At 38.1% G+C, this 15627-nt stretch overlaps 1 protein-coding gene across 1 annotated transcript in view; it reads right to left on the bottom strand.

Moving 5' to 3' along the window:
• The window catches only part of frmd3 (FERM domain containing 3), a 59266-nt gene extending 43639 nt beyond the window's left edge, over nt 1–15627 (bottom strand). The window contains exon 1 of the mRNA XM_089119313.1: nt 15309–15627. Coding sequence (XP_088975439.1) covers nt 15309–15413 — 105 coding nt within the window. The 5' untranslated portion in view covers nt 15414–15627. The remainder of the gene's footprint in view (nt 1–15308) is intronic.

Genomic DNA, 15627 nt, shown 5'->3' with positions numbered 1-15627 from the left:
TGTTGCTATGTCCCTATAAAGGGGTCGCACACCGGATGAGAAGCGTAGCGCCGCGCCGCGTCTAGGACAACTCCAGGTATCGCACACCGGATGCGCACTTTCTCATCAGTGTATGGCCAGCAATATTGTAATGTTTAATGACATGAAATGAAGATAATGTCTTTTCTATGTTATTATTGCCCTGTACAATTAAATACAATCGTTGCTGAGTCTGCAGTCTGAAAACTTTACCTCAGAGCGTCCGTTAACTGAATAAATTGAGAATCTCACCTGAAAAATCCAATAACATCAGCAATTGTCATTCAAGCAGCTGATTTCTGTAAATGAATGCAAAACTAAATGTATATATTGCAGCATAGGGCGAAGTCAGGATCCATCCGCAAAAATTCGAGACAAAAATAATTTAAATTTTATATAAAACTATGTAAATGGCGCTCTGTGGCGCAGCAGGATTTTGAACACGGTCCTGAGCCGTCTCTGGGCGCTGCGGACAGACGCCGAATGGCGCCGCCGGTGTGCGTACACTCATAGAGAATAATGTGTTCGAATTTTAAAGACGCGCGGCGCTGCACTTTTCGTCCGGTGTGCGACCCCCTTAATACTCTGAGGTACGTTTTAAGTACCGCGATGGAACTCGTGCCATCAACATTATTTATCGATTTTTGATTTTTATCTTATGCCAGATTATCGATGTAAATCAACAAAAACTATCGGTCTTCCTCCATAAGAGGGAACCAACCACAACTTTCAGACACCATCTTTATTTTCTAGCTCAACTGTCACAAATGGAAAGCACAGGATTGTGGGATATCAAATGCAGTGACAGAAACATCTATGCTGCCTTATAAAATCAATCAAATGAAGGTATCTCAGGAGACAGAAAGTGAAGCTAACATTGGGTTCGGACGTGCCTTGATGCCTTCCTACCATGGAATGTGTTCTCCGAAAGCAGTATTTATAAGCTTTCGGACGCAACCCATTTCATACTACATTTCTAATCGCAGGATGACAGCTGTAGTTCCAACCACACAACTTTGTGATGCTGGAAACAAAGTATTGTTAACATATGTTGCTAACAAGAGAACTTTCAACCACAGTTGACAAATAATGTTTGTAGGAAATGGAAAACGCACCCCATGGCTCTATCCTTTCTTCAATGTAAATCTGTTTAAATGTTTGGCCCGTTTTATCATCAAGGTGAAAATTGCATATCTTTGCTCATTTTGAGCTTCCCTTCATGTCTGTGATACAACTGCTCTAAATAATACAAAGGCTTTGTTCAAATGACTATGTATGTGCAATAGAAGGCAAATAGTGATGCTTGCTTTAGCAAACACTTATAATGAATAAGCATGCATGCATGATAGAGAGAGGGAGGAAGTATGGGGGAGAGATTATCAATTATTAAGGAGTCTAACGAGATGACAAGTTTTAACAACACAACCACACTGCATTGATGCTCTCTCTTTAACTCTCCACCTTCCAAAATCCCTCCTAGATGCACTTAGCAATGCCTCTGCCGGCCGCTCTAGACGGAACAAGCAGAGTTTAGGACCGTGAAAGCTTTGCCCTAGATAAAATGTTCAGTAATTAATACCCATGCCATATCAATTATGACTGCGTCTTCCTTAGAACTAAACACAAAATGTTTGCTAATCCAGAGGTCACAAGGCAGATTCATATCATAAACAGGGGAGAGGGAAAATTTATGAAATTTATGAGAGTAAGTAAATCAGAGCACACTTTCTTTATACATAAAATAAAGTTAAAGTCAAAAAATTAATAAGATGACACTGGAAAAGCTAGATGTTAGCATTCTACAGCATGCGCACTTGCCTTATTTAAGCATCTGACCAAGTGTGAAAGACGATCCCCCTGTCGATTCCCATTAACCCCTAATTTTCTCAAAATCGTTTAGTCTGTCCTTGGCCCAAATGCATAAGGACTGGTCAATGTTAAAGGCTTGAGGGTATATGGTGACATATATACGTGTAAATAGCAAATCTTAAAGGACCCAAATCATTCAGGATTCACTAAACTTCTGCAGTGCGACAAGAATCAAAGAAACCTAATCAGTGAGGATGCGTTTAGAAGACTGAACATGGAATAAAGTCTTATATTGTCCCCAATATGTAAAATAGTGTGATTAATTTGCACAATTTAAAAAAAAAAAATTAAATGGATAGATCACTCTTATGCAGAACACAAATAAAGGTATTCTGAAGAATGTTTAAAGAGCACCTATCATGGATTTTTGAAAATGACTGTTCATGTAGTGTGGAATATAGGGAATGAAAACATTCTGCAAAGATTTATATCTGAAAGTGCAGCATATATAAAGTTATTGTCTTTCAAAAGTGAGAGTCGACTCTGAGTCTATGAAATGAATTGTTTTTGAAACGAGTCATTAGCTGTTACATCGTGACGTAGAGAGGTCATTGGCCGCTCCCAACAACTGCGCGTGCAGACTTAAAGTGACGTCTAGAACACATTCAAATACTTCAGCTGAATCGCATCATGTCGAGAAGACGCTGTATTTTACATTGCAAAGACAGTTCAGCCACTTTTTTCCATTGTCCAGGGACGATCATGTGAAGAATCAGTGGTCAGAGTTCAAATTTGCAACGCCCGAACCTTATGATCTCATCATTTTAATGACGAATCATTCAAAATTCAAAAACTCATATGTGGATAAATTCATATGTGGATTCGCAAGCCGGTTGTTCCCGAAGGAGAGCTCAGTATCCAGTGTATATGGATCAGGATCGTCCTCCTCCGAATCACAATCTGTAAGTATTATTAATAATGTTTGCTGTTTTGTGTTGTGTTGTGTTGTGTACACTCCGCACAGCTTCTAAGCGAGGTAAAGTTAGTTTTGTTTTAGATATTCACCAGAAATTCATTGAAAAATGGCAATTACCTCCTAAACGACTTAGCCAAATATGACTTCCCTCTATATAATAAGCACTGCCCTTCAAAAGCCCCCGCAATGCGAGTTTCGCGGGGAAAGCTCGCTCTTGACAGTGACGCGAGTAAGGGACCGTGTGGAAAGTGCACTTTTTCTGACACGTTTGTTCAAACGCTATATACAATTTTCAACACTTGACAAGCTATAATCCTGGTTATGGGCGTCGACAGTCTCTGCCTACGGTTTACCAATAACAACTGACTGGGTCATTTGACCAATCGCCGCAGATTCGCGTCACTCAAAGGAGGTGTTTGGGAAAATGAATCGTCGAACGAATCATTTGGGAGTCGTTGAGCAAATCAGTTAAAAATAAATGCATATTACAAGACAAATAAAGTGTTTTTTATCCTTGCATGCATGTTTAACTGTTTTTGGGAACTCCTAAAACAAAAATAGGAACATTTCAAATGCTATGATAGGGGCTATTAAGCTGTTTTTATGAATATAAATGTAAGTCAAAAGGGTTCTGAAGTTTCTAGTTCCAAAAAGGACAAAAAAAGCATAAAATATATTGTCCATAGTATAGTGTGAAGCACGGTTTTTAAACAAGCAGCTTTCTTTTGGTCAATGATGTACATACACTTGAACAACCCATTGTAAAATCTGCTTTTGGGAAATCTGGAGCGAAAATCACTTGGAATACTGTTGAAAGAAGTGGATTTCACCATTGAAAACTAAAGGTATATGTGACCAAATTTTTCAGAATACAATCATTTTATATGATTTGTATGGCGAGCAAAGTTTAAGTGCTAAATATCGAATCAAATCATTGATCAACAAACATATACAAAGGCCAAATATGGTGAATTAATTTTTGCATTTAATTATGTCATGACACAAACACTACGTAAAATACTTTTGTCTTTTTTTGAAGCTTGAAACTTTTGGATCCGATTGACTTTCAATATGTACAAAAATAGGTAAGTTCTTCAAATATCTTCTTTTGAGTGATCTATTCATTTAATTAAGCTGACCTGTATGTAAATTCCTCAACAAGGAATTGTCCAAAAATAAAAGATATTCAAGATTTAAGTACCACCATGAGCTATTTTTAAATGGACATATTATCTATAAAAAAAAACAAGGTCCTCATCACGTGAGACACTGAAAAATGTTTATTTTTGCAATTTTGTTTTAGTGACGCCAATGTTCATATTTCATAATGCAGTTTCAGAATCCATTTAACAGTCCTCCAATATTGGTGTTGGCCTGACCCTTATGATCCACACAGCGTGTATGCCTATAATGAGAGCAATCTTGAAACCATAGAAGCATTTCTCTGTCCGCCCTTTAAGCCTGAGTACAGGCAAGTGGATTATGCTGACGACAGGTCTGATGTGAAACTGAACATATTCTAAATATGACAGCTTAATTGCATCATTAACTCCTACAGCTGTCTTACGTGTTGGAAGGAAAAGTGGATTTTGATGCATTCATTGAATGATTTACTGTGCAGCATAAACTCACCTAAAGGATTATTAGGAACACCTGTTCAATTTCTCATTAATGCAATTATCTAATCAACCAATCACATGGCAGTTGCTTCAATGCATTTAGGGGTGTGATCCTGGTCAAGACAATCTCCTGAACTCCAAACTGAATGTCAGAATGGGAAAAAAAGGGGATTTAAGCAATTTTGAGTGTGGCATGGTTGTTGGTGCCAGACGGGCCGGTCTGAGTATTTCACAATCTGCTCAGTTACTGGGATTTTCACGCACAACCATTTCTAGGGTTTACAAAGAATGGTGTGAAAAGGGAAAAACATTCAGTTATGCGGCAGTCCTGTGGGCGAAAATGCCTTGTTGATGCTAGAGGTCAGAGGAGAATGGGCCGACTGATTCAAGCTGATAGAAGAGCAACTTTGACTGAAATAACCACTCGTTACAACTGAGGTATGCAGCAAAGCATTTGTGAAGCCACAACACGCACAACCTTGAGGCGGATGGACTACAACAGCAGAAGACCCCACCGGGTACCACTCATCTCCATTACAAATAGGAAAAAGAGGCTACAATTTGCAAGAGCTCACCAAAATTGGATAGTTGAAGACTGGAAAAATGTTTCCTGGTCTGATGAGTCTCGATTTCTGTTGAGACGTTCAGATGGTAGAGTCAGAATTTGGCGTAAACAGAATGAGAACATGGATCCATCATGCCTTGTTACCACTGTGCAGGCTGGTGGTGGTGGTGTAATGGTGTGCGGGATGTTTTCTTGGCACACTTTAGGCCCCTTAGTGCCAATTGGGCATCGTTTAAATGCCACGGCCTACCTGAGCATTGTTTCTGACCATGTCCATCCCTTTATGGCCACCATGTCCTTATCCTCTGATGGCTACTTCCAGAAGGATAATGCACCACAAATCATTTTGAATTGGTTTCTTGAACACAACAATGAGTTGACTGTACTAAAATGGCCCCCAAAGTCACCAGATCTCAATCCAAAAGAGCATCTTTGGGATGTGGTGGAAAGGGAGCTTCGTGCCCTGGATGTGCATCCCACAAATCTCCATCAACTGCAAGATGCTATCCTATCAATATGGGCCAACATTTCTAAAGAATGCTTTCAGCACCTTGTTGAATCAATGCCACGTAGAATTAAGGCAGTTCTGAAGGCAAAAGGGGGTCAAACACAGTATTAGTATGGTGTTCCTAATAATCCTTTAGGTTGAGTGTCAATCCATGTGTACACATCTGGATGTGATGTGATTGTCTCTAATGTGAAGATGGCTTGATATCACAACTTAAACTTGTTAAAAAAAAGGTTAAAAAGGTCAAGTTGAATTGAAACTAATTAGCAGAGGAACATTTAGGAGGACATTTAGAAAGACAAATCAGAAAAATGTGCTTATTTTAACTATTTATTGTGATTCTTCAAAGATCAAATTGATTGATTATATCAATTAATGATTACAATTTGCTTTTTAAGAGTTAATGACCCTTAATACTTATTACTAAGCCGTCAGAATGGTGAAGATTGCAAACGGGGTACTTTTGTTCTTAGAGTGAATGAAACTGTACCGATCACAAATGTTTGTGGTTAGATCTTAAAACATTTATTCATTTTACACTGACAGCTTAAGTGAAATTTCCTGTTGTTTTCTTTGTTCCCTTGTGAAAAGGAAGCACACTTTAGCATAAGTTTACAGAGAGCACTTCTTACAGAAATAATATGCTTTAAAAATATACTATGAATTAAAACACATAATAATGGAAGCTTGTTTCAGCCACAGAATAAAACATTTAAAAGATAATTGGGTGTTTATTCCTCAGAATTGCAAGATATAAAGTCAGAATTGCGAGATATAGGCCTAAACATGCAATTGCGAGATATAAACGCTGTATATCACGCAATTCTAACTTTATAACTCGCAACTGCAACTTTAAATCACGCAATTCTGAGATAAAATGTCAGAATTGCGAGATGTCAACTTGCAATTGTGATTAAAAAAAATCTGAATTGTGAGATAAGTCACAAGTTTTACTTTTTATTCAGTGGCAGAAACAAGCTTCCAAACATTGGAATTGTTAATTGCATGTCATTTGCAGTTAAATGGAAATTATAGTTATATACTATAACTTTAACAGACAATTATTTATGGTAAAAATACACTTTTGGCAAAAATAAATAAATAAATAAATAAATCTAATAGGACAATGTAAAGTGACTAGGTTAGGGAAATGGGGGAAGGAGACGGACCTGAACATGTACAGTGACGTGTTGTGGCAAGTGTGAAACCGTCTGCACCACTGAGCTCAAAAGAATGAACATCATAATACAGCTTAAATGTAGTTCATTTAAAATATTGCAACCTTAAATGCAATATTAAATTGCACACTACATTTAAATCAGAGTCAACAAAGAAAAACGTTTAATTTGACATTACAGATTGCGTTAAGAAAAATGAAAGGTGATTTGTTTCACAAGTGCTTTACTTGCACACGGAAGCATCTAGTAAATAATAAGTACGATGTCCATAAGAAAATAGCTGAATGAGCTGCTGAGTGACAGATTTAAGTGTGTATCACTGTGTGTTTGTGTGTTTAACAGGTCATTTATCCCCAATGGCCAAACATGCTTGTGTCTCTTAAAATATATATCACACACCACACACTGTCACTGCACTGCCTCAGGCAAGTGGTGTACAAACAGAACGGGAGGACACTTCATCACACACACGTGCGCGCACACACACACACACACACACACGATCCCACTTTATATTAAGTGGTTTTAAGTACTATGTACTTACATCGAAAAATAAATACAATGTACTTATTGTGCTCAGGTTGTATTGTAAAACACTTTTGCTGCTATTGAGGTCTGATAACGTTACGGTAAGGTTAGGGACAGGTGTGTGTGGTATGGGTAGGTAGGTACAAGGGTGGGTTAAGGTGTAAGGGAAGGGTCAACATAAATTAATTGCAGCTGTAATTACATGCTGGTATTTTTAAAATATAAGTACAATGTAAAAACATGTATGTACACAATAAGTCCATTGTATCAAATGATTAATTTCAATGTAAGTACAAAGTACTTAAAGCCACTTAATATAAAGTGGGACCAATAATAGCTATAGAATATTGACTGTCCCTTTTTGAAATGAAAAACAGATTATTTTATGTGTGACTACATTTTTCAATATCCCAAAAATGTCACATTTCCACAAAGAAATGTTTCTGAGCAAAAGAACAGGAACAGTTTGTGAAATAAAAAGTGTTGCAGTCTCGGCACAGACACACACACACACACACACACACTGACTTTGAACTGCAGCGGTTAAACATATGCAATGCACATCGCTGAGACATCGTTCAACACGAGGCGAATGACGTCATTCATTTAAACCCCCCTGCTTCTCTCTCTCTCTCTCTCCTCCTGTTTTATTATCTCTTTTTTCTTTCTTAAGTCATTCTTACAAAAAAAAAATCTCATCAAAGGCATGGAGGAGAAGGATAAGAATAGCATGAGACTATTTATAGTGTCCATCACAACAGCACCTTCTCTCCTTCTTGCTCGCCGGACATTTATTGATTAAAAGTGGAATGAGAGGAGATGAGAGATTTATTTCTGCAGATGGGGCGATTTGCATTTGGTGTATTACAAAAATAGAAATGTTTAATCGATGATGACATTGCTGCATTTTTAGGAATAGCAAAGACAGTGAGAGGAGAATTTTCAATGTGACTAAAGCTACGGCACACTGGCATCTTAATAACCTTTACGAGACAGTACTGAGATTTGTAAAAACATTATATTTTAATAAATCATGTTACTGAAAGATAATGATTTTCAAACTCCAAAAAGCATCCAAATGACACCATGGTGAGTCCAAAAGTGTGTTTCTTGTTAGTGACTAAATCTGGTCTTTTAATTGGTAGATTTGAACTTTTATTTATATTTTAAGTATGACTTTTTAATTGTTTTCTTTTAACTTTTCTGATAAAGGTCTGAGTACCCGAAATACTTAAAGTTTAAGTTCTTTAATCGACAAGTGTTTCTGGTTTACCTACTCTATAATGGTTTCCAATTTCTTTACATTCATTCATCCTTTTTTGATAGCATTATTTTAGTATTATTTATATACTATTATAGTTCTTTTGACATTTTTATTAGTTGTTTTTTTTTTACTTCCAGCTAGTAGCTTCAACTAATACGTTGACTTAAACATGAAATTTTGTACTGTGCTTCAATAATCCAATAAACATACTCCAATAATCTTCAATTATATACAATTTATTATATAAATAATAATCAGTTTTACTTCATTAAACCCTTGGTAGTTTGATAGTGAAGTTGCACCTGAAAAACCGAGTGAAGACTAGTCAAGATAAAAAAAAATAAAAGTCCATTAAGACAGCTATGCATAAATACGGAGAGGAGGAGCGCTAGAGTAAAACCCTGCCCTCTGTTCAATATTCCGTTTCACTTGGAAATACGTCACAGCACTGGAGAAAAATTGTTTGCAACTTCCGGTTCACGGGGACTTTAAAATAGCATCTGAATGTACGCGCAATGCGCCACTGACTTTAGACTAGGGTTTTCTGGTCATTGGCGCAATAGGCTTTACTCGAGCGTCACGTGACCAAACCGGAAAACAGGTCTCATCGCATCCGCTTGTCAGAGAAAGTGTTAACGTCCGTAAGAACTGACTACGATATCTATGGATTTTTAAGGTAATCAGCTAACCTACCTATTTCACTCTGTTATTGGCGTTTTATTCCATTTAAATATCTAAACGTTACTGTGAAGAAGAAAAATATATAAAACGTTTAACTTTAAATATCAATCTGCACATGTGAGGGACATTGGTTATGCAAATCTTTGCTCGCTCCTTTTAAAAGGTTAGTTCACCCAAAAATGAAAATTTTGTCAGTATTTACTCACCCTCATGTTGTTCCAACCCCGTAAGACCTTCGTTCATCTTCGGAACACAAATTAAGATATTTAAGATATTAAGATCTTCCATAGGCTTCTTGAGGGACTGGCTCTTGCTGTCCTCGAAAAGTCATAAAAGACATCGTTAAAATAGTCCAAGTGACTACAGGGGCTCAATCTTAAGTTTATCAAACGACGAGAACACTTTTGTGCGCAAAAAACCAACATAAATAACGACTTTATTTCAACTATTCGTTTATTTCTCCCTCTGCGCGAGTCAGGTTACTAGTTCAATAGCGTAAGCTTCTGTTATTGTACGTCACACGCATCACACACACATGACCAGCGTCGGCCAATAGTGAGCCTACGTGTGACGTAGCTTTACGCAATCACACTACGTTAACTGACTACAGGCCCATGGAGAAGGAAGTGATAGTTGAAATAAAGTCGTTATTTTTGTTGTTTTTTTGCGCACAAAAGTGTTCTCGTCGTTTGATAAAGTTAAGATTGAGCCCCTGTAGTCACTTGGACTATTTTAACGATGTCTTTAATGAATTTTCGGGGACAGCAAGAGCCATTCCGTCAAGAAGCCTATGGACTGTATGCAGGAGCGATCTTAATATCTTAAATATCTGAATTTGTGTTCCAAAAATGAACGGGGTTGGAACAACATGAGGGTGAGTAAATACTGACAGAATTTTCATTTTTGGGTGAACTAACCCTTTAAGTGATCTTGAGTAAAACCGCAAAAAAAATCATGAAGCACATACAAAAGACCTGGACCGGAAGCGATGCGACCTGTTTTACAGAATGCGGAAGTAAGTTGTGCATATAGCCTATTGTTTTCTGGAACTGCAAAATAGCACTAGGGAACGTTTGCGCCGAAACACGCCTCCTTTTTTCGCCGACCCGCCCAGGGAGAAGTAAGTTCATTTCCTAGTTTACCCACGTGCGTCTGTGGAGGGAAAAGTCCGCTTTGCGCGGGTGCAAAATAGGAATGATAAATGCGTCAGGGTATAAAGTCATTTGCGCCAGGTGCATGATAGGGCCACGTGTTTATGGTACTCAATAATGCTCACTCCATCCTATTTTGGGTAAAAATAGGAAAAATAATAAGGCTCATGTTTATATTAAAGGAAGGGACTACCCCTAAAATAACTGCCTCCTTTTTGGGGGGTTTGGGCCACTGCCCCTCAAAATGTATGCGCACGGCCCTGACCATATTCATACAACACGTTTAAAAGGTTATTCAAAGAAAACCATGGTGTTGTCACGGTGCATGTTTAAAATGGTAATACCTAACTACTCCATTTACTTATTACTGAAAGCCATTAAAACAGAAATTATAATTGGCTATTGAAATCCTGAAGATCCAACTTAGGAAAAACTCTCATTAAAAGGCACCTCAAATGTTCTGCGTGAGTTAATTCTGTCCAGTTTGGCCTACACAGAGAAGTTTAGCAGCAGAATCTGAGCGCAGCATCAGTAGCACGAGTGATGCGGCAGTCACACTGAAGAGCATGATCTGCCTTAATAATGCATGGCCTATCTGTCCTTCAGACACTGAGAAGACACTCAGTACGCCTGAGCCAGCGCTGAGAAATGACCCAAAGAAACACACATGCTGGTAACGTAATCACTGATCCAAATCCAAACTGGGCATGACACGGTTTCACTCCGTCCAAAACAAGACACAAACAAGTCATTTCTCATGACTTATAACTAAAATACACTATGATCTATGACAATCGAAATCTTTAAAATGAAACTATATTTTTTACTTTTTAAAAAAAAACAATTGTATGCTTGCCTTGCTTTGGGCGCTTGAGAGCATTTTGGCAGCGCAGTGTTTTTTTCCGTTGAGGCGTTTCGTTGCTGTGATACAGAATATCCGCGGCACAGTTTACTTGTAACTGATTTCGCATAATTTGTTTTATACTAAAAATGTATTTTTCATCCATTTTGTTCAGCTCTGCTCGTTGATGTCGTTGTACAGAAAGAGAATGTTATGACAGTTGGTCGGTGTGGTTTAGTCCCGCCCCTCCACTGTGATTGGACGGGTGGGTAAAAAGTGACAGTGATGAGCGCAGCGTTTTATCGAAAGTTTGAAAATTTTTCAACTCTCGGCGACCAGTAAAAAACGCTGGGTGCTCTGCGTTTCAGCGTGAAAAAAACGCCCAGCGCCTCGTTACGCTCAGGGCGTTTAAAAAACGTGGCGCTCCCATTGAAAACAATTGAAAACATACGGCAGGCGCGTGGAAAAGCACTTTGGTGAGGTGGACACACGTCCTAAGGTGTTTAGGGGATGTTCGGTGGTTGTGTCGCAAGTGTTGCTATGATATGATTAAAAAAAACTAACATTTCAACCCATTATTTCTGGAATAACGTGACTACGGAGCTCCGCACAAAAAAAAGGCAATCGTGTGCACGAAGGTCAATTGAAGTTTTCAAAGGTCAAGGTATATGGTCATTCACCATGTTTTCTTCCAATGTTTCATGACTCAGCAATATCACATGAGATTTGTTGTTCACTGCAGGTGATAACAGCCATGCTAATATTTAGACCAACGGCATGACTGTGATATATGACATTGCTTTTATACAAACCAGAAGTTAATATCGACAAAATTACATATTACCGTGTCTATTTTTGCCAATAAAAACAGTTCAAAACAAAGTCAAAGCAGCAACACACAGAGTTATGCATGTTCTTAAATGATTCAGTGGAACGATCAGTGAATAATTCAATGACTCACTCAAAAAGACAGTCCTACTGCATCAACTTCCATTTTTCTTAGTGATTATTATCACCGATTTTGTTCTCTTCGACTGACTGGATGAAATGATGCTTTATTTGCAAATATTGTATGCGATATTCCAATTTTGCAACTTTGGATAGAAACATAGCTAATATAACCTGCTGAAAGAGTCCTTGAAACATCCCCAATGATTCTCACATTGACAAGTGCACTTTCATGGCACTTTGTAACGATTTACGTTTTGACAAATTGGTGTTAATTCATATGAATTCGTACAAAATTTGTCAATTTTCAACTGATACCACTGAGAGTTATGCTGCGTTACAAGTAGTTATCCTACTTGTGAATTGGTATTTACCAGTGTGTTGCGTTCAAGTGCTTTTGTTGTCGTAATGTGGTAAAAAGATGGAGATCCAGACCTGTTATTTAGCTAAAACTATTTTAGATTGCTTAAGTATTCTGCAACAGCAAGAAAATTATTTATCAAAACTCAAAAGGTAAATAATATGTTATATATTTTCTAGATCATGAATAATATATATTTTTACCATTCACGACTCTTGCGTGGCTCTCCGCCATTTTGAAAAGTTCAAAGGTTATCTCATCTCGGCAACTCGTCCATCAAAATATTCTACGAGTTGCCCAGTAGAAAATACCACATGAGGGGGTGTTCATGTGCATTTTCCACGTCAGCTTTTGGTATTTACCATAATTACCATAGCACATGAACGCAGCATTAGGTTTAGGGATGTGGTTTGGGGTGGAGCTTCACGCTAACTTTTTCCTATAAATCATACTTTTCTGTCCAAATAACACCCGAAATCGACACCTCGTCAATCAGTAACGTTTTCTCATGAGATTGGGTTGGACCGACAGTCTTTCTGGAATGCGGAAACACAGTGAAAAGTCAAAGGTCTGTACATCAGCCAATCAAATCCAAATCCAAGGCCCAGAACTAACTGCTGACCTGCGCTGTACACGACACAGCAAACATAAACTCAGCATTTAACTCCTCGTGTAGCTGATAAAAAAAGTAAGAGCTGAGTGCTTATAACATGTAAAAGTGCACCGATGGAGGTGCAGCCTCTGTCTATGAGGATGGTCATAAAATATGCAGGAGAAAGCCATCACAGAACAAGAAGCCATTAGAACCCTAAAATATTCATAAGACCAAACAGAATGTTCCTTCCTTAGCTCAAACTTTATAAACACAACACCGGAGAGAGATACGATGTAAGCACGATGTCTGTCATCTCTTTCTTGACCTCTTTCACTTTGTTTCATTGGTGCAGAAATGGACCATCAGATACTTTAAAAGTTGGTAGAAACTAACTTTTTAGCCCTTTTCACTGAGCTTGAACCACTATAAGAGGACAGTTTCCTGATTTCAACATCATAGCGTGGTTTTCTGAGGAGAGGAAATGGTGGTTGATTCCATTAGGCTGCATCTACATTAGTGTGTTAGGTGCCTGGGTAGTACTGTAAAGAGCGGGACACATCCGCATCATCATCAGTTATCATCACACACTTAAGCGTGCAGCGGAGCTGAAGGACAATAACCGCATTAAGGCTTCCTCGTGACCTTTATAGATTCAATTATATTTATATTAGCAAAACTGCACACCGATTTTTATAGTTTCCAAGAATGTTTTGAAAGAAAATGCATTGTCAAGAGTGTTTCCCAGAAATGGGTTTGCTCATTTATCTTGAGTGGAACATAGAGAGCATGATGGGAAGAAATCCATTGGCTGCGTCTTATAATTTTTGCGAGCTGCCTATACCCAGACAGGATTTTTGGCCATCATCAACACATTCAGACATTATGAGGTGTTTCCATTAGCTTTCCAGAGATCTCAAAAAGTGGCATGGCAATGCCAAAGTCTTAAGTGCTAGCCTATAAGATCCGTCCTGCATTTATTTCACCAAAACTATAGAAAAAAAAAACAGTAATATTGTGAAATATTATTACAATTTTAAAAATGGTTTTCCATTTCAATATTCTTTAAAAAAAAAAAAATCCTCATTCAAAGCTAGATTTTCAGCATCATTACTCCAGTCTTCAGTATGATCCTTCAGAAAAAGATTTCTATTTATAATAAATGCTGTTCTTTTTTAACTTTTTTATTCAACTGACAAAAGTATCACAGTTTATAATATATATATATATATTAAGAAGCACAACTGTTTACAACACTGATAATAAATCATCATAATAGACTGATTTCTGAAGGATCAATGAGTAATGATGCTGAAAATTCAGCTTTGATCACAGAAATACATTTTCGAATGTATATTAGGCTAAACTATCATTAGCAATACTATTTCGCTATATTACTGGGGTTTTTCTGTATTTTGGTCAAATAAATGCAGGCTGAAGACACGTCTTCCAAAACCTTTTTTTTATGTAATGTTTCCAAACTTTTGACCGGTACTATATAGAAGTACTTCTGTCAAAAAAAATCACTCTTTAGTTCAACTAATTGCATTTAATGTGAATTTGAACTATAATAGATGTTCATGTAGCCTAAATAGCATAAATAACACGCAATTGAGTGTCCGAAAAAAATACATAACGTTCACTTCACGCTTATAGCCTACTGTTTTTGTTATGCTGAAGTGTAGCTGGATTTCACATGTGCTAAAGCTGCTGTCAAACCATGTGAGTTGAAATGCTATTCAAATAAAAGTGACTTGAGTTGATGAAACATCCTTCCCATAGCAAATAGTTTTCCATCAAAGACTTTTTCAGTAATCCTCCATCACTTTGGAGAGAGAGATGAGACATACTGCCTTACATCATGTTCATGTTCACAAACACTGCAAATTAAATTACACGGCAAAATAATACCAAACAGTTAGAGGCTATGTTCAGTAACTCTATTAGGCCTAACGTTATTTATAAATGAAACACGTTTTGCACATAAATCTTTCTCTAGTAGGCGACAAAGAAAGTCAAGGGCGTAACTGTTTAACAGTCAACCCAGTGACGGCAATAATAACGAAACGAGCAAACCATAAGCGTCATCACTCCCTAGGCGTCTTCCACCTAAACAAACACGAGTATACAACTCAAAGAGGCCAGTAAACAAGAAATTGTCAATTCAACACGTTTAATAAGCATTTTGTCCTCTCGGCGTGTTTATAATCGCAGTAAAGAGCATCGCATCACTGAGCGCGCGCACACCGGAGCACACGCTCGCGCCTACCTGGATGCAGCACGAGATCTCGGAGTCGTCGAGCAGGCGAACCGTGCACTGGACCTCCTGCGCGAGGGAGGACATGCTCGGACTCCGAAATCGAAGCATTTTCATGGCTCTTGGTTCCGCATAGCAAGCGCCTTTGGTTTCTGTGAGGACGGCGTGTCGGTTACGCGTCGCTTATGTCGCCAGCGGAGAGGAGGAAAGAGAGATGTCGCGTTATATGAACGGGAGAACGATCCCCCTTTTCCTTCTCTCCCCCTCCCTCCTGAACGCGCGCGCCTCTCTCCATCAGTTCAATCACATCAGCGATATCAGCGGGCATCAC

The sequence above is a fragment of the Pimephales promelas genome, chromosome 14 (genome assembly GCF_988280905.1).
Source record: "Pimephales promelas chromosome 14, fPimPro1.hap1.1, whole genome shotgun sequence".
NCBI classification, from domain to species: Eukaryota; Metazoa; Chordata; class Actinopteri; order Cypriniformes; family Leuciscidae; genus Pimephales; species Pimephales promelas.
This window is presented reverse-complemented; position numbering and strand designations above follow the sequence as displayed.